Raw genomic sequence first — 20,595 nt, 5'->3', positions numbered from 1 at the left:
AACTTGACTTGCTTGGCTGCCCTTGTGCTCATTAATTTGGTGGCCTTTGAACTCCGAGCTGATGGTGGAGAATTCGAGGTAAGGGTCCATAAATGAGGGGGACACCTTCCTACAAATCCTCTAGCTTGTTCTCCCACGAATTTGGCTGCCAAGTGCTCATTAAGACCTTCAATTTTGTCTCCAAGTTGACCAACAAGGCTACACAAAGCACCCATTAGACTTGTTGGCATAATGACTAACCAAATTCACTCTATTAACATAAAAATAATCAAAAACATGCAATAAACAAATGAGAATGGTGGACTAAGTCAAATTAGGAGGTTGAATGAGCCCAAATAATTGTACATTTTTGGGGCTCATCAGCATCATCATGGGTATATGACGGGTTATACAATTATATGCAGTTGATTACATTCTTGTATGTGGGTTGCATTCTTGGTTATTTGATTACATGCATCAGTCTTGTAGGTTGATTACAAGGATTGATCGCTTATGCTCGACTACATGTGGCTATGCGTATGTGTAGTTGATTAGGCATTGCTTATGCGGGTGGATAGTTGCACGAGGCAAGGTGTACACTGGAGTATTGGTTGTTGTCATGCATGAGGTCATGGCATGCATTGCTGATATGGCCTTGCATTGATGACTGGACCCTAGCTAGTATGATGGTTACACGTTGATGCACATATTCATATATGTTTATATGTTATTATGGTTATGTTTTACATGCATCACGTTGATTTGATGATCTTGCAGACAAGGTATTCTCCCCGAGTATGCTAAGGTACGTTGATTTATGGTGATTTGGTTTAGCTGACATAGTATGCCTTGCAGGAAAGAGATCATATGGCCAACAAGGTGGTAGACTACATAGAATCTCCCTATGCATCAGATGGCACTACAACAAAACCAGCGATTAGCATCCCTTTTTACTTCTTTTTTTGCATCTAGAGCCCATGTTTGGTGCTATTTGCATCCATTTATCAAATATGGTGCAAAACTTGACACAAAATTTGCATCAAGTTTTGCACCAAATCTTACACCAAGTTTAGCACCAGGTATTGCAATAGGTTTTGCACCACGTTTTGCACCAAATTTTATGCCAAGTTTTGTGTCATCCTTTACACCAGGTTTTGTTCCAGGTTTTGCATCAAGTTTGGCACCTAATTTTGTTTGACATACTTTTGCATCCTCATTTGCATCCACTTTTTGCACCTACACTTGCATCAACTTTTGCATCGACTTTTGCATCCTTTTTTAAATCATTTTTTGCATCCATTTTTTCATCCATTTGTGCATCCCTTTTGCGCCAAGTTTTACATCGAGTTTTGTGTCTAGTTTTGCATATAATTTTGCATCTACTTTTGTTGCATCCACTTTTCCATCTTGTTTGGCATCCATATTTACATCCTCTTTTGCATCTATTATTGTACCCACTATTGCATCTAATATTTTTGTGCCACAATTAGCGCCTAGTTTGGCACCTCCTTTTGCACCCACTTTTGATTATAATTTTGCATCCATGTTTGCATCCTCATTTGCGTCTAGGTTTTCATCAACTACTACATCTATTTTTGCATCCCTTTTTGTATCCAATTTTGGACCAGGATTTGCATCGAGTTTTGTGTCTCGTTTTGCATCTACTTTTGCATCGACTTCTATTGCATCCACTTTTGCACACAATTTTGCATCCACTGTTGCACCCATTTTAAATTTCACTTTTTGCATCCCTTTTTATATCTTCATTTGCATCATACTTTGATTCTTTTTTTGCATCTATCATTACATCCACTTTTGTTATGCCACAATTTGCACCATGTTTTTCACTCACTGTTGTATCCACGTTTGCTTCCAATTTTGCATCCATGTTCACATCCTCTTTTGCATCAAATATTGCATCTATTTTTGCATCCACTTTTGTGTCAGGTTTATGCATTGGGTTTTGCATCTCGTTTTGTATCTACTTTTGCATCTACTTACATTGTATCCATTTTTTGCATCCAATTTTGTTTTGCTCAATGTTTGCTTCCACTTTTACATCCATTTTTGCATCTTATTTTGCATATTTTTTGTCTATTGTTACATCCACTTTTGTTGCACCATATCTTGCGCCTACCATTGCAACCACATTTGCTTCCACGTTTGCATCCACTTTTGTTTCATCCATTTTTGCATCTGCTTTTGTGTCCGTTGTTGCATCCACATTTGTTTCACCACAATTTGTGCCAAGTTTTACACATACCATTGGACCCATGTTTGCTTCCACTTTTACCTTCATGTTTGAATCCAAGTTTGCATTGACAACTGCATCTACTTTTGCATCCACTTTTGTGTCAGGTTTTTCATGTTGTTGTGCATCTACTTATGTTGTATCCACTTTTCATCCAATTTTACTTCTATTGTTGCCCCCATTTCTATGTTCGCTTTTGCATCCCTTTTCCAACGCTCATCATATTTTCTGCATTGATGATATTCCTTATGGCATTGACAATTATGAACAATTGATGACAATGTCAATAATATTGACAATGATGCAAATGAAGATGATGGCGATGACATGAATTGTGATTATGATGATAAAGACGATAGTGGTTACAATGACAATGATGATGATGGCAATGATTATGATGATGATGATGCTAATGACGTTGGTGAATCTTCCCAATTTTAGATGTTGTCATTGTCATAATCGTAAGCATTATCTTTGGTGTCATCATCATCATTTTCATCTAGGTCATCATCAAAAACTATAATGGCATGAATGATGATGATGATTACAACAATGTCGATAGAAATTACATTAATGATGATGATGGGGATGATAAAAATGACAATGACGATGATAATGGTGGTGATGATGATCATCATCGATCATCTCTCAAAAATAGAGTTGTTATTTCTCTTACGTATATCAATGTGTCCTAAACAACCCTTTTCTAGCACTGATCACATTTTTTGGGTTGATGATATTTCTTACAACATCTACAATTATGAACAATTGCAAACAATGTCCATAATGATGATGATGATGGCATGAATGGTGATTATGATGATAATGTAATGATGGCAATAACAATGACAAGGATGTGATGATGATGACAATGATTATGATAATGAGAATGACCTTACAATCTTATGGATTCGTGAACAATTACTAGTTTCGTTACCATCTTCTGGATACGTATTACTATCATACTTTTTAGATTTTCTGTCTCTCTTGAGGTATCTTACTATAATGGTGTTGTCAACACTAGAAAGATATCGTGTTGTAATGGTGGTTCTAATGTTAGCACTAGCAAAGTTTTTGTTAAATTTTGGTTAAAAAAAACCGATTTATGCAATTATTTTGACAATCTATGTAAAAAAGTAAATAACATCCAATTATTTTGACTGTAGTCCCATTGATTATCATGAATTCACCAGTCTGAAGACCATCTTCTACATACATATTATTATTAAACTTTTTGCATTATATCCCTCTTATATCTTGTTGTAATGGCAGTATTAGCACTAGAAAAATATCTTGTTGTAATGGTGATGTTAGTATTAGCACCAAAAAAATCACTAAATTTTGGTAAAAAAAAGTTTATCATTTATTTATTTTTAATTTGGGAAATTTTTGTTTTTATATTTTTTGTTTTTAATTCTATTTTTATGCAGTAATATTTTTTTTGGTTGAATTTTGGTAGTAACTAGTTTTTGGTCTAATCATATGTATTAACCATGTTCTTTATGCTACAAGTCTAATTGTTGGGACAAAATTGCTCTTTCAAATAAGTTGCAAAAAGCATATAAATGGAAGAATAGCGATGACAACTATTTTCATTGTCCAACTGTTCAGTATATCATGTATGAAAATATTCAACATTTTTATAAACAATAGATTAGAGGTGAGTCTGTAATTGTACATAATATTTGGATGATACATAAAAACAAAGTTTGTTTCATTGATGTGGTTAGGATCTACTTTGGATACGAAACCCTAGGTTTGGAAGTATGCAAATAATGAATTTGGTTTACCTTTGATAACAAATGAAATTTTATTTCTTTTTCCTCGTAAAACCAAGGAAGATATGGCAATAATTCTCGTTAGAAAACTACTTCTTGTTGAAGGTTTATAATTGGTTGCAAAAGTTCAACAACTGGGTATAGAAGTTTTTAGTTGCTATTAGGGAAACAATGTGATTATAGGTTTTAGCAGACATAGATCATTCTTGGTATTTGATTCACTTTGAGAATATAAGTTCACCAAAGTGGATTAGGTTATGAGTGGATTGGCAAAGCAACCCTTATTTGTTCCTTTTAGTTTTTGAGATATCTCAAGTTCAACTAGTGCTAGTAAATGGTTTCAAAGATGTTTGCTAGGGTTTTTCAACAAGGTCACTAGGTCCCAATGTAACATAGATACTTCATATTTGTTGAAAAGTAAAACCCCCACATAGCACTGAATAGATCATTAATGACTACCTAGAGAACTTAGACTAAATTAATCGTGGAAGTAAAAATTACAACCAAATTAATCATGAAAGTAAGAACTACAATTGAAAAAAACACACTTGGTAATATACTAGAATTCATCCTCGCCAAATCCAAAGTTGATGAATAATATGTTAAATCTTTAATGAAACTCATGAAAAATAATAAGCATGTTATCGATATAAGAGTGCATGAACTTGCTTAATGTATATTTGTTAATTGGAGATGATGAATATCTAAATAAAGTTGATGAATAATATGTTAAATATTTGATGAAACTCATGAAAGATAATAAGCATGTTTATCCATATAGGAGTGCACAAACTTTCTTAATGTGTAGTTTACGAGAAATTTTTCCAGCGTAAATCACAAGATATATCATTTGTTTAGGCGTTTCGAACCAACCAGTGTGGTTCATCGTCAGGACAAGTTGAAGAATCAGATCCAACTTTGCATGTTAAATAGTTTGAGCAGAGGGGATATTTTCACCTTAGCCTTAACAACCCTTGCCCAAGATGAATCTATTTAATGGACTAGCTTGGATATGTTAGGTCTTGGATTTCCAGAGTACCCAATCAATGCTTAACTCCCTAGTCCTAGCCAAAATTCACTCATATTGAAGAGACAACTTGAACAATCTTGCTAATAAGATTAACAAGTTCATTCCTTTTGATTGATTTACAAAAAACCTTAATGCCTCTCTTTTCTTATCCTCCTCTTCCATTCTCTAACAAAAACTTATTAATCTTATATCATAAACACTTTATATAGGTAAGCATTGTAATCATTTTCCTCAACTCACACGGTACCTTTACACCTCAACCCATATAAGTGGACCTAAGTCCATGGCACAACCCATCACACTCTAAGATGGTTCTAATTGTCTCCTCAAAACTAGGACATAACACACCTTAAATGCCAAATGGTTAAGTCATCCCAAATTTGTGGGATTTTTTCCTTCATGGAACACATTCTAGCTAGTGTTGATCAAACACAATGCACTAACACCACTAACACACACTAAAAGTCCTAGATACCCTTACGCTGTGGCACGCACCCAAGCACTTCGACTGCACCTCCATAAAATGCACCTTCAACTTTGGATGTCCCAAAATAGTAATATCCTAACCCAATATGGCCTACTTGTTAGATTTTTGTAGTTCCCTCCTTATCAGATCCTTGCACCTCCTTGCACTCCATGGTAAATCTACTCTAATGGTCACCTTCCAAGTTCCAACACTTCCTTTCACATCATGACATAACCACCGATATACATTACAACAACCTTCAACTTCTTTAGTGGGTTGCACATCTATTTCACATTTCTTCTCCATCTTACAAAGTGGTAGTGCCAAGGAGAGAGTATCAAGTTGAATCAAGGATTGCTCACTTAGTACCACTACTAAGTTGCCTTCGTGCAACTTGTCAAATCCCTTAATTTTGTTTCACAACTTCTCATAGGGCTTAACTTGCTTGTATACACTTCTAAGTGAGACTACAATCCCCCAACCTCTCCTCTGCAACCCTTGTTAGAGTCTTCTTAGACGTGCAATCATGCCTCACGCTGAATATAACACTAGCATCCCAAATGTGCATGCTCATTCCATCTTTTAATGCTTCGCTGAAAACACATTATGACACTGCTTAAAATGAAATGTTTACATCTTAAGACAATGTACCTACTTTTCTTATGACAATCTAAACTATGCAAGTGGCTAAGAGAGGACTATATTTTCCCAGGATGAAAATATAGGGTCTTACAACCCCATTCACACAATAATTTTAATATATTTCACCCGAAAAAAGATACATACCCTACTCCTTTCAAATTTATCATATAATTTTAAGAAATTAACACTTGTTATTAACTATTAAATAGACTTACTATATATTCTCCTTTGTTTGCACCCACCTTATATGTAAAAACATATAAATATTTTCAATACAACCAAATTAAAATCATATTTTTCCATTTAAAAATTATTAAATTGAAATTAAAAAAAATTACACCTAATAAACTTAAACAACAACCATAAAATTATATTATTATTATTATAAATATTTTATAACCTAACCAATAACCAAAAACATTATATAGTTACTTCTTTAGTGATGTGAAAATAAAAAAAATGTATTTATTGTTTTAATAACACCTAATAAACTTAAACAACAACCATAAAATTATATTATTATAAATATTTTCCAACCTAACCAAGAACCAAAAACATTATATAGCTACTTAACTAGTGATGTGAAAATAAAAAAATGTATTTACTGTTTTTCACTATGAAATTAGCATTTTTGAAAAAGGTAAAGCTTTACTTTTCTTTACAAAACCCCTCCCAACCCAAACTTCGTTTACGTTCTAGAACAAGAAGGAGGATCTGTTCTTTTTTCGCAGGGCGGGAGCGAAAACGAGATTGCAGAGATTTGCGAATTAGGGTTCACCAGTAGTAGACACTCGAACCCCACGATCGGTTCTTCAGTCCATTGACAACGCCAAGGTATGTTCCATTTTTAACTTCAATGGATTTCCACCCGCACATTCAGTCTTCCACACAGAGAGGAGTACACGCATTTCAGGTTTCTGGTTCAAAATCCAGTGTGTTTTTAGCAGCCACTCTTGTATGTTTAGGTTTTAATCTCTGTGCTGCAATCTGTTACTGTTTGCAGGGATGGCGCTGGCATTTGATGAGTACGGGAGGCCATTTATCATAATAAAGGAGCAGGAGCAGAAGACCCGAATCAGAGGCTTAGATGCTCAGAAGGCCAACATTGCGGCCGCCAGGTCCGTTGTGAGAATCCTCTGCACCTCACTCGGCCCCAAGGGAATGGACAAGATGCTCCAGAGCCCCGACGACGATGTCACCATCAGTAAGCTTCTCTTCCATTTATTGAATCTCTATTTCTGGGTCGGTAAAACCCCTTAAAAATCTAAAAATCTGAAACTAAGTAGAATTTATTTTAAAAAACTTATGATTCGTAAGTAGCAGTTACTTTAAAAAATTTATAGGTTTTCCGAAAGGAGTGAAATAAGCAAATACTCTGCGATCTGCTTACTCTTCCTCACAAACTGTGAGGCCCCCGAGCTAGATGCTCTACATACGACGCTGACTGCCTACGAAAGCTCCCGAATGGGTGAATGCGTTGAGATGTCACTAACATTGAGAGATAGACACTTTCCAGGGATCTACTTGGCGTAGAGGTACTTTTGGCGGGCTTTTCACTAACCAAGAAACTTCGTTTACAAATTATTTTGCTCAAAATAACACCAATTGCTCGACAGCAGAAGGTTCATAAAGAAATGGAAATAATAATTTTAAGAAGAATTTCGGAATAAATAAATAAATTATATAAATGTCCACAAATGATGAAAGGACATTAGGTTAATGGGACTAAAACTATATATTGATGCTAGAGTGCTTAAAGGTATTCGCTGAAAAGGAGAGACTACAAATAAGATTTCAGATTTAACAGAATGACGAATGATAAAATAACAAAGGGGTGATTATCTCAATTGTTTGTAGCCAATGTTGTTGAGCATCTGGCTGGTTCTGGTTACGTGTTAGTAGGTAACCAGTTTAAATCCCCCAGATTTAGGTGCACTAGTCTATGTCAACAGTTTTACGAAGAATGCCATTCACAAATATGGAGAAGCATCTCTTGGATTTCCTTATCATATTTTCAAGGGTTATAATAACAGATAAACCTGATACAATGAAGACGAGCATATGGCTAGTTCTGGTTGCGTGTTAGTAGGTAACCAGTTTAAATCCCCCAGATTTAGGTGCACTAGTCTATGTCAACAGTTTTACGAAGAATGCCATTCACAAATATGGAGAAGCATCTCTTGGATTTCCTTATCAGATTTTCAAGGGTTATAATAACAGATAAACCTGATACAATGAAGATGAGCATCTGGTTGGTTCTGGTTATGTGTTAGTAGGTAACCAGTTTAAATCCCCCAGATTTAGGTGCACTAGTCTATGTCAACAGTTTTATGAATAATGCCATTCACAAATATGGAGAAGCATCTCTTGGATTTCCTTATCAGATTTTCAAGGGTTATAATAACAGATAAACCTAATAAAATGAAGACGAGACTAATAGCAGAAGCCTAGAAAATAAATAAGTCCTAATTTATCTAAGCATCAAAGGAGAGGTATGCAGGGCCATAAACCAGGCTGGATTCTATCCTGGCAAACTTTATTGAAGCTCATCGGACTGCAAAGTTTGACGGGTTACGTGTGGAAGGGAGAACCCTGGTGATGGGTGTCCGTCTAGTGTCTACAGATATAAGCTGAGAATTATAGCTTTTGTAAGATAGCATACCTAGATGGCCTTGTGGATTATCTGGATGATCTCAACTGTGCTTGGTAAGGGTGCTTCTGAATCACTGATCGTCTGTTATTTTTGCTCATGACTGGTGCATCTACCGGGTCATCGATGCTTCATCCAGCTGAAAAAATGATGCAATCAATCTAGTGGATCTGGGTCTAGAGGACTCATGCATGTCCTGCTCTTAGAGTATTTGGTTCGCTTTACTTTGTTCTTGAATAATGAACTCTGCTTTCACTGTTGTGGGGAGATTCCGGTCTTAATGGATTTTTTGTTGTCATTTCAAAATTTGTAGTGGAGATAGTGGATAAAAGCCATGCACTGCAACAATGCTCCCAGCCAGATAATTTCATTAAATTTTGGAATCTAATAAGAAAAATTGAAATCGAGTAATAGTTTGTGTGGGAAGCAAAGAAAGTGAGAAAAAAAATCTCTTAGCTTTGAGCTTCATTTATGTGTACTTTGTATAACGGCTACTTGGTTAACTTAGTAGGTCAGTCTTTATTATCTAAAATATGCATATTGAAGATTGGATATCACGACAGTTTCTCCCTCTCATCGCCATTGTCAACATGGTCGTCAGTGAGCATCTCTACATGAACAGAGGATCTATTTGTCCTTTTAATGTTAACAAATTTATAGTTAATTATATAATAAATATTTTGATGTACATGTACATGAGGACTGATTGGCGCCGTGAGCAAATCCAGGCAAGGGTAGGGGGTTCAAGAATTTTAAGGAAGGTTGCCTCTTGTTCATAATTGTTGTGACAATTTTTCTGATTACTGGAGGTTCAAGAATTTCAAGGAAGGTTGCCTCTTGTTCATAATTGTTGTGACAATTTATCTGATTACCTTGACCTCCCTGATTTCAGCATACGTGTAACTAGGAATGGCTATAAACCATAGTAGCAAAATTTGAATCCGAATATGTATTCAAATACAACTCAGTATGGAAAATACCTAATAAAGAAATGCAGCATGGTTCCAATATGGAAATCTATATTTCTCAGTATGAAAATAAGCGTTTTGTTCCATATTTTAGAAGAATTTCATCCTCAGAACACACTAAAACCAGAAAAAGCAATTTATTCTTTGAAAATTTTGCAATGTAGTTTATTTTTAAGTGTTTTCTTACTGTTATTTTTATTTTTTTGAGGTTTTTGCTCTGTTTTTTTGGGGCTTATATGTTGATGGGTATCAAAGACATTATAAGGTAAGTGAACTGTTCTGTATCTGCATTGCAGTGAAAACATACTGAATTTTGTACTGTTGCCGAATTTCCATATAATAAAGAGCAATATGACCAAATCTTGCTACTATGCTATAAACAGGATTTCCAGCATTGAAATCCCCTTGTGTATTCAGCTATGGGTCCTGTGGGTCATCTCGACTCCCTCCATGATAGTCCTTAGAACATATTCAGGTTTGTATTTGTTCAATAGAAATGTAGGGAAACAAATATTCCTTTCAAAGGTGTAAGACTCTGTCACCAAGCAATATCTAATGTGCCTAAACATGGTTCTATCAACCCTATGGTTGTCTTGTGGTATTTTTTCTTGCTTCTCTGTTCTACACTACTTGGACACTCCATAACATTTTTCTACATTTTAATCATGCTAATTATAGAATGATTGTTAATTTTAGATAACAATGGTATGTTCTTATGCTTTAGAGCAATTTACGTCAATTTTCCTTATTAGCCCAATATAAATTTCCAGATTAGCAATCACATAAATATTGAGAGTATTTGCAGATAGAACATAAACAATAAGAATAAGACAAGTCAAGACAAGAGGGCACAATATTTGGCGGATGCTAGAGAAAAACCCCAATGTGGGGAAAACCCTTTGATCAAATCTTCTTATTATTCTTCAAAAGTTCAGCACAGAGAGAGAGAGAGAGAGAGTACATCATACAAAATTACTTGCCCAATCACTGTCAAAACAGTCCAGCCAAACAAAAGTTAACAAGATGTTGTAACCAGAAAGTTAATGCTAGTCAAACCAACAAAAATCTCCTCCAAATGAGCTCAGCCAAACCCAGTCAATTCGGCCTCATAATAAGATCTTCATCTTCCAAATTTAGTTGAGATTTAATTTCTACACAGCTCAGCTTCGTAGCTTCATTGAACAGCAATAGCAGAGCTGCTTGGTATGTTGTTACTGCCAAATCTATTACCGATGGCTCTTGGCTCTACACAGTTCATATGGCTCACGATGTATAAGACTTTGTTCCTCTGCATTATGTATAACATTAACACACAGGTCGACTGACACGTTCCTCTACAACAAAGTCAGTTTGACTGAATGGCATCAATCTGCATTGCTTCTCTGCGACATATTTTGGCATTGATGCATAGTTAATATGGAATCGATACTCCATATATATGTAATCTAACCAATAGCGTCAAAATGGCATCATCTTATATGACCATGGAAATAACTCCTAATGAAGACTGTAATCTTACAGAGACCAGCATAAATAAACATGTTGATTTTAAGATACATAAGGCACCGTTGAGTATTTTTTAAGTGACAAGACACCATTGTTGAGAATTCGATGTTTATATGTAATCTAACCAATAGCATCAAATGGCATCATCTTATATGACCATGGAAAGAACCCCTAATGAAGACTGTAATCTTACAGAGACCAGCATAAATAAACTTGTTGAATTTAAGATCCACAAGGCACTGTTGAGTTTTTTTTTTAAGTTACAAGACACCATTGTTGACAATTCGCTGTTTAGATTCAAGTCTAGGGCATATAGTTGGCATAGTAAGAAAATATATGTTGCTCCCTCAGAACTCACTGATACTTCTCACTGGCACTAGCTAGTAAGGTGACTATCAAGAAGTGAAAGGAACAAATCTCTATGATACCAAAGATCATCTGACTTCACTTCTAAGGAATGTCAGACTTTTGTTGTGTCTTCAATCTCCATAATAAGTCCAGGAGTATCCACCGATCTTCATTCTCTGAAGCATTGATCTATCTCATTGGTATAATTTCCTTTGCCTATCTTCAATATCATAATCAAGGAAGAGCATATGCATGGGCAGATTGTTCTGGCAGTCAGTGATATTGTTGACATCCACTGTCAATACTATTAGCATTTCAAAATCAAAACTATCTTCTACACTTGGGGTTTCAGACGAAGCAGGGTTTCAAATCATAACCAGTCTGAAAAACCATTGGAGTTGGGGGCTCTTTGACTAGGTTCTGAAAGTGCATGCTATTTGTAAGATTGGTGTAATGAAAGGAAGGGTAAAGAGGGTATAGCCAAAGTAATTGATAGGTTTCTGGTGGACACCAAAATTAGGCTATACCTACCTTCAGTGACAATGGAATTCACAACCACCAAACCCAAATTTTATATTTTTTAGGCACTAGCTGGAGTAGTGGATAAAACCACCACTCCTTTAGATCCAAATAATTTTAACTTCTATATCGATCCATTGCCACTTTATGTTATTTCCTTGTAGACGAAGGGATGGAACTCCCTGTCTAAAACATAAAACAAAATTTAAGGAACAGTAGCATGAGTCGAGCAGTGTTCTCTCCTCTGATGAGTTGTGGCACAAAAACCGTGCATTATCTAAGTCCCTCCTCTTTAAGGTAGAACTAGGTGACTGATTAGCTGACCTGGAAAACTTCTTCATCCTCTATTGCAAAACAGAGTATTTCTATGTTAGTCAGTCGAACTCACATGGAAAATCCAATCTGTGATATGTTTTATTTCTCTAAAATAAAACAAAATTAACCATATGTTTCATTACAGATTTGTTTTCGACTTGCATCTCAATCAGCGATATTAGGCTATATATCTCAATAAATTACTATTTTCATTGTCACGTTCCAGGTACTCCTTTGAGATGTCCTGAATTCTGGATTTTATTGCTTTAAGTTCGGGCTTGAATGTGCTTTGGAACTGTTCAACACACTCACTCAATAGTTGTTGCTGAGGTAAGATTTTTCTAGCCTTCATGATGAGAACTATTGTTGAATCTATTCAGAAATGTCTGTCTTCTTTTACATTTTCAATCACTCTATTCCTCTCATTTGCATTCATATCTGTAAGTGGAATCTTAATATTTTTCAACTTGTGCGAAAAGGGAGGATTGAATTCAAAATTATCACTTGTAGATATTGTTGCAGTGCTAGGTTCCTTTAGAAGAATCTCGATCTTGCCACATGAAACTAAATACAGAAGTTGAATAAGATCTTCATCTTCCAAATTTAGTTGAGATTTAATTTCTACACAGCTCATCTTCGTAGCTTCATTGAACAGCAGTAGCAGAGCTGCTTGGTATGTTGTTACTGCCAATTCTATTACCGATGGCTCTTGGCTCTACATAGTTCATATGGCTCACGATGTATAAGACTTTGTTCCTCTGCAGTATGTATAACATTAACACATAGGTCGACTGGCACATTCTTATACAACAAAGTCAGTTTGAATGAATGGCATCAATCTACATTGCTTCTCTGCGACATATTTTGGCACTGATGCATAGTTAATATGGAATCGATACTCCATATATATGTAATCTAACCAATAGCATCAAATGGCGTCATCCTATATGACCATGGAAATAACTCCTAATGAAGACTGTAATCTTACAGAGACCAGCATAAATAAACATGTTGAGTTTAAGATCCATAAGGCACCGTTGAGTATTTTTTAAGTGATAAGACACCATTGTTGATAATTCGATGTTTATATGTAATCTAACCAATAGCATCAAATGGCATCATCTTATATGACCATGGAAAGAACTCCTAATGAAGACTGTAATCTTACAGAGATCAGCATAAATAAACTTGTTGAATTTAAGATACACAAGGCACTGTTGAGTTTTTTTTTTAAGTTACAAGACACCATTGTTGACAATTCGCTGTTTAGATTCAAGTCTAGGGCATATAGTTGGAATAGTAAGAAAATATATGTTGCTCCCTCAGAACTCACTGATACTTCTCACTGGAACTAGCTAGTAAGGTGCCTATGAAGAAGTGAAAGGAACAAATATCGATGATACCAAAGATCATCTGACTTCACTTCTAAGGAATGTCAGACTTTTACTGTGTCTTCAATCTCCATAACAAGTCAAGGAGTATCCACCGATCTTCATTCTCTGAAGCATTGATCTATCTCATTGGTATTACCTCCTTTGCCTATCTTCAATATCATAATCAAGGAAGAGTGTATGCATGGGCAGATTGTTCTGGCAGTCAGTGATATTGTTGACATCCACTGTCTGTACTATTAGCATTTCAAAATCAAAACTATCTTCTACACTTGGGGTTTCAGTCGAAGCAGGGTTTCAAATCATAACCCTGCAAAAAGTTTTGAATAACAGTAAGAATATCTTCATGAAGTTTGAGCTTTATCTAGCAGCGGGGCTGCTCCATTTCAGTAGTATGAATGACTTGTTTCAAGTATGGTAGTAAGGATGACCAGGAAGAACAATCTGTACAGAATGGAGCTGAAGAGACACAAGAATTCAAAGTTGGAGAAAATATACAACTTGTGAAAGTAGACACAGTGGCTAGCAACCAGGAACCTTCTAACATGGGTGCTCCATTGAAGATGCCTATGCTTACAGAAGGCCTTGATATGTCTTCTTGCTTGAATTCTTTGTTTGGTACTGGACTTTAGTGATCCATTAGATAAGCCAAATCTTATGGAGAGTAATGATGCATTATTTTGTTCAGGTATTGATGATTCTCTTCCAGAAAATATCTCAGAGATTTAATTTAATTTCTACACAACTCATCTTCGTAGCTTCATTGAACAGCAGTAGCAAAGCTGCTTGGTATGTTGTTACTGCCAATTCTATTACCGATGGCTCTTGGCTCTACACAGTTCATATGGCTCACGATGTATAAGACTTTGTTCCTCTGCAATATGTATAACATTAACACACAGGTTGACTGACACGTTCCTCTACAACAAAGTCGGTTTGAATGAATGGCATCAACCTACATTGCTTCTCTGCGACATATTTTGGCACTGATGCGAGGAGAGATACATTATAGAGCTACTTAGAGGGCTAGAGGTGGATTATTGTATAACACATATGCTAGGGAGTCACACCACAATCCAAGCTTTCTCTTTTAGTAGGCTTTAGTGTGTTACTGCTGTGGCATGCATTATGGCGATACCATCCCTACAGGAGCTATGGTCATTATTAGAAAGATTTCTGGTGAGCTTAGTATGCATTGATACAGTGGCTTTAGGAGATGGTTTATAAGGAGTGCAATGCAGATGTTGAGAGTAGAAACATATAGATCACATATGGAAATTTCATTATGGCTTTCTAGTGGGAGTGATTAGCTTGTTGGAGACCAAAACTTCAGATGCTACCGAATACAGAAAACACTCTGATTTTCTTTTTTGCTTGCCTTTCTCGAAACCTCGTTCTGGATAATCCACTCATCGGAGGTATGAAAGTGAAGGACTTGAAATACCAACCTTCATCTCCCAAATGCTGGGAACTTGGGAGAGAATGCTGGATGGTTTCAAGATCTCACTTCTGTGGAATATGGTTTCAATATTTTCATGCTGATCCTGAGACCCCGGGTGAGAAATATGTCATTAGCAGATCCCAGTCTTTAAGCAGTTAGTCCTGTTTGGACACTAGGAGATCCCTCTTTAGCTCCTTTTACTGCTTTCATGAACCCCACCCATCTTAGTGACTGGTTCCTTAGCTCCTTTCGGTCGCAAGAGAGAGGATACGTTACGTAACGAGTCTTTATGTGCAAGATTGGTCAAGCGAGATTCTTATTCCCGGTCAAAAGATCTAAATTCTAGGATGAATGGGGAACTGGTATTAACGTCCTCCTTTTATATCTAATTTGGCCAGTAGGTGGAGCACCAGTGTGCTGGCTGATTGCTCCTAGAGCGGTAGGGCCCCTCACTTTCTTTTGTTCGGCTTTCCCAGGTGATTGGAAGATCTGGCCATAGCTATAGGAATAAGTTGGGGGCGCTCTTGCCAGCCATTGTGGATTCGGTAATTGCTTGCCATTGTGAAAAGGTTGGAAGAGCTCAAATAAGAATAGGGGTCGCCTAATAATAGTAAGTAGGGTGACGCACTAATCTGAACCTATGGATGGAATCAGCCCAATCTATCTATCCTGTTGGCCCCGATTGGAATCCTGTAGGAAAAAACTGGCTTAGTCAATCAATGCTTGAGCAGAAACATCCCTCATCTCGCTGCCCATCCGATATAGCTGGGCATCCGATCCAGGTCAGACCTCATCAAGGTGTCGAGCATCCATAAGGTAATCCGATCAATAAGCGAGAACGAGCGCATGAATGAACCCTTTATAAGTCAGGGGCCTGCTTGTCACTTCAAACATAAAATTGAGATTGATGTGCCTGGATGGATGATTTGGACTAGCTAGATGCTGGCCCACCTCCCCGCTGGCACTACTCCCGATATAGGGATTCGATCCAGCCAAAGCAGGTGCAGGGAAGAATCCAACCGGGCGATTAGTCTTTGTGTTATGAGCTTTCTTGGTGGAAACATGTACACTGGTCTATGTGCCTCACTGATTAGTAATGTTATACCATCCTGTAATAAAGAGACTATAGATATGAAACCTACTCACTATCCATGGTACTTGTTGGCTCTCTCCCTCTTTCGCACTGATCTAGCCTCTAAGATCTTTATAGAAATTTCTAATATCTTTATAGATCTTTATATGAAACCAATTCTCAGACAGAGAAGAATGGATATCATGAAGAAAACCTAAATTTTATGGCTATAGAGGATGAAATTCCCAGAGGCCAGGCCAACAAGCCCTTCTGGGCTCATGGGGTTGACTTATTGGGATATTCTTTGGGGTCCAGGAGGCATGCCAATTTTCCATTTGAAGATCCTAATTCTCCTCGCCATTCGCAAATCGTTCGTCTGTGCTTATGCTCAGAGAGGACAGCTCAGCTTGAGAATGTAAGTTGATAATCTGTACTGATAGATTTATAGATAGTTTTGTAGCATTGCTGCAAGTCAATATCCAATACTGTGTACTGTTTGATTTAGTAGTGTCAGAGAAGTCATATGGGGAGGATAGGAATTATGTTATGCGGATATGAAGTCCATAAGGTTTATTTCCTAGTATCTAGGTCAATGAAGAGGATAGGAATTGTTCTGTAACTGTGGATAGGAAGTCCATAAGGTCTATAGCCTAGTGATAGCTAGGCCATAAAGTCTATTATCTTCCATGTTAATAGAGTTTATTGTCCACAAAGAGTTTATAGTCCATGAGGTCTTACATTTGTGCATTGTTAATGCCAGTAAATGCACACTAGGTTTTGTTCTCTACGTTATATCATTATAAATTATGAACTATAAGTTCTATGATTTCATGAGTATCATTTTTGATGTTGATGGATTTCCATCACAGGTTTGCAAGACAGAAAGAACAACAATGTGTGGAGCTTTAACAGCAGCTGGGCTTAAAGCCACTTCCGTTCTCAAGGAGCTTGGCAATCGCTGGGAGCATTACTCTGTCATAACTCTGGTTGACTGCAGAAGCCTCGTTGGCAGCAGCCTATCTGATCATAGTGTTGGTAAGGTTTTGCCAATTCCATATTTGCACATTGCTTTATTTTATTTTGAATTACCACTGCTGCTTCAAAGTTTTGTCTAGTTTTCACAGTATGTTTTTGTATTTATTTACAGTTATCGGTTTCTGTAGGTTTGATTTATTTATGGCATGATTTCTTGCACTCTATGAACTGGGTTTTTCTAGTGTGAGCAGTCATGTTGTTCATGGTATATATGTTGTACAGATACACTTGTATTCAGTAAGAAAGAAATTGTGTGTGGTTCTATCAGCTACAAACAGTATTAGTATATCTCAATTTGTATACCCTTTATTTTTTTATTAATTTTCTTCTGATCAGTTGTGTGAATATTTGTATTGCTTCCCTTGACCCTTATTTTGGTTTCTTGTGGGCACAAAGGTTTCTACCATTCTGCTATTATGAATACCCATCATATCAATGAAACAGGGGACTTTTTGGAGCTGGCCAGACAATGCTCAAATGCACTTGATACATCTATGAGGAATCGAAAACATTTCACAGACATGAGTGATGTCAACTTCCTTATGTGCCAAGCAATTCAACATCCTTATTTAACTCCATCATCTTCACTTCGCACTTCACTTATTGTTGTATTTGAAGGTCCCATGGTGGACGAAATGTATGAATTGAAAAGGGCAATAGGTTTAGAGGATTATATGGGATGCTCTTCTGTTCATGGAGTAGGACCTTCTCTTGCAGTTTTTGATACAGTCAGAAATGGAGCTTTGGATTGTGCATGTGTATATCCCGCATCTTTGCATTCCAGAAAACAAATGCAAACTTTAATTAACTGTATGAAGAGTATCCTCATTGGTGCTTCTAAGCTCTGAGAGAAAGTGTCAGGTGCAAACCTTGACAGAAACCTGACTGTGCAAATGGGATAAAGGATATCATCTAGGAAAATCTTATGTAGCCATTGCTTTCGTTCATGCAAAGCAGTGTTTTTTTGTAGCACAGACTTTTATCATTAAATACTACCATATGATAAACAACGATCTTATCTATCAATTTGCAAGTATTGTTTATATTTTTCCCTCATATCTTTTCAGAGTGAGAATCCCAATTTCAATTTATTGAAAATAAAAATACACAAGTGTGGCCAAGCTCAGAATCCTATTGAGACAATAAGATGCAAGAGAATACACTGAGTCCTTATGTCCTTGGAGCACCTACTACATGAGAAAAAAATAAAAAAAATCACCTAGTTAATTCAAGGAAAATGATATAGCCTAAATCCAAAGAAATGCAGAGGTTCCATGTTTCCATAGGCGCATAATAATATTGTATGCATAAGAGATAACATATACATAACACAAATTTTCTCTGCTTTCTTTTATCTGTTGTCACCCAGATGGCCCTGGTTAGTTTTGTAGTCAAAAGTGGTCAAATCTTGTAGTCAATGGCTACAGAATTATTTGATGTTGTTGTCTGACATAAGGTTGTTTTCCTGTGCTATAGTTGATCTATAAACTGAAGTATAACTAGAGGTGTTCTAGTTTTCAGCGGATATTTTATAGTATCTGAGAATTCATATGTATATCCCAAAGAAGTTCAATGCAATTCTTCACTATTAAGAAATATGTTAATAGATAGTAACCTTGTTTTCCTATTAGTGAACAAACATTTACATTCAGTCGGTATACATATTACAGGATTTCAAAACAAAAGGCTCAGAGTCTTTATAGAAATTTCACATATGGAAATTTCATTATGGCTTTCTAGTGGGAGTGATTAGCTTGTTGGAGACCAGAACTTCAGATGCTACCGAATACAAAAAACACTCTGATTTTCTTTTTTGCCCGCCTTTCTCGAAACCTCGTTCTGGATAATCCACTCATCGGAGGTATGAAAGTGAAGGACTTGAAATACCAACCTTCATCTCCCAGATGCTGGGAACTTGGGAGAGAATGCTGGATGGTTTCAAGATCTCACTTCTGTGGAATATGGTTTCAATATTTTCATGTTGATCCTGAGACCCCGGGTGAGCAATCTGTCATTAGCAGATCCCAGTCTTTAAGCAGTTAGTCCTGTTTGGACACTAGGAGATCCCTCTTTAGCTCCTTTTACTGCTTTCTTGAACCCCACCCATCTACTCCTGAACCTGGACCACCTGTAACTCCTGCTACTGATCTTTAGTCAAATCCATGAAGGGAGCATGCCAGGAAAGCATTTTTATTGTTGATGGCATAACTGCTGCAGGTCCAATTAGAGAAAAATTGTTTGATATGGACAGCAACAGAAAACATGAGGGATTCATTGACCCTGCCAAAATTGAGGGAAACAATGGCCAGGAAGCTGGAGAGAACCAAAATTTCGAAGTTGGAGAAAATATACAGATTGTGGTGAGCAAGTAGGAACCTTCCCAACTGGATACTCCGTTGAGGATCCATGAGGTTACGCCGGGATATAATATATCAACCTGTTTAAGCACCTTATTTGGCCTGGACTCTAGTATTCGATCCAAAAATTCAGAACTTAGAAAAAGTTACAATATATCCCTTTGTTTAAGTATGAATGAATCTCTTATAGAAGACACAAAGAAAAGTCAGCAATGAGAGCATTCAGGTATTGAATTTTTCATTAAACATTATTTAGAATGTATTAATACTTATAAGTATCTTAAACATGTATTTGTGTGAAAATAAATTGAATTGGTTTATGTTTAAGGACAAGGCATGCAAGGCGAGGTTAACCAAGACAAAAGTCACTCATCGTAGTGGCCAGAAAGGTTTAAAAGCACTGATAACAACCTTTGTAAGTGTATTAAACATGTGATATTTTTTTAATAAATTTTGTACTAGAAGAAAGTCATTGTTATCTAATTTCTCCCTATTTACTGATTGATAGGAACTAAAATATGGAAGACCTCCAAATCATTTGGAAAAGGAGGTGCTGCAGGAAAAGAGATGGGTTAAATTTGTTGTTTGGATGGACTCCATGGTATGTAATCTTAGTTGGATTTCCAATATACTTTTAAACCATATTTTCATTTTATTTTTTAGTACTATTAGGTATTATATCTTACTTCATTTTATGGTTAACATTGTATGACAAAAACATGCGTTGTGTTATGTAATTAATACTAACATGTAATATTGATTTTTTTTGTCAGAATGCTATAGGTAATGATTGCCAAGACGATGATCCAAATTATGTTCAACATATATCAGGAGATGATGAGGATGA

General features: G+C 36.4%; 1 protein-coding gene across 1 annotated transcript; it reads left to right on the top strand.

Moving 5' to 3' along the window:
• Window positions 1–6,979: 6,979 nt before the first annotated feature.
• Window positions 6,980–17,392, top strand: LOC149265520 (T-complex protein 1 subunit epsilon-like). The gene is made up of 3 exons (XM_089429505.1): window positions 6,980–7,059; window positions 7,150–7,350; window positions 17,226–17,392. Exons 2-3 carry the CDS (start codon window positions 7,152–7,154, stop codon window positions 17,279–17,281), a joined length of 255 nt encoding a protein of 84 aa, XP_089285631.1. The 5' UTR covers window positions 6,980–7,059; window positions 7,150–7,151; the 3' UTR covers window positions 17,282–17,392.
• Window positions 17,393–20,595: the final 3,203 nt, after the last annotated feature.

This window comes from Pinus tabuliformis, chromosome 6, assembly GCF_031772625.1.
Source record: "Pinus tabuliformis cultivar Carrire ecotype Pingquan chromosome 6, CPIR1, whole genome shotgun sequence".
NCBI lineage: Eukaryota > Viridiplantae > Streptophyta > Pinopsida > Pinales > Pinaceae > Pinus > Pinus tabuliformis.
Note: the sequence above shows the minus strand (reverse complement) of the source record. Positions and strands in the feature narration are given on the sequence as shown.

What these genes read in the sequence shown, in the direction of transcription:
- LOC149265520 (XM_089429505.1), top strand. Translation starts at nt 7,152, where the DNA reads ATGGCGCTGGCATTTGATGAGTACGGGAGGCCATTTATCATAATAAAG. An exon ending in CGACGACGATGTCACCATCA is followed by an intron (nt 7,351 to 17,225) that starts GTAAGCTTCTCT and finishes TTTCCATCACAG; the next exon opens with GTTTGCAAGACAGAAAGAAC.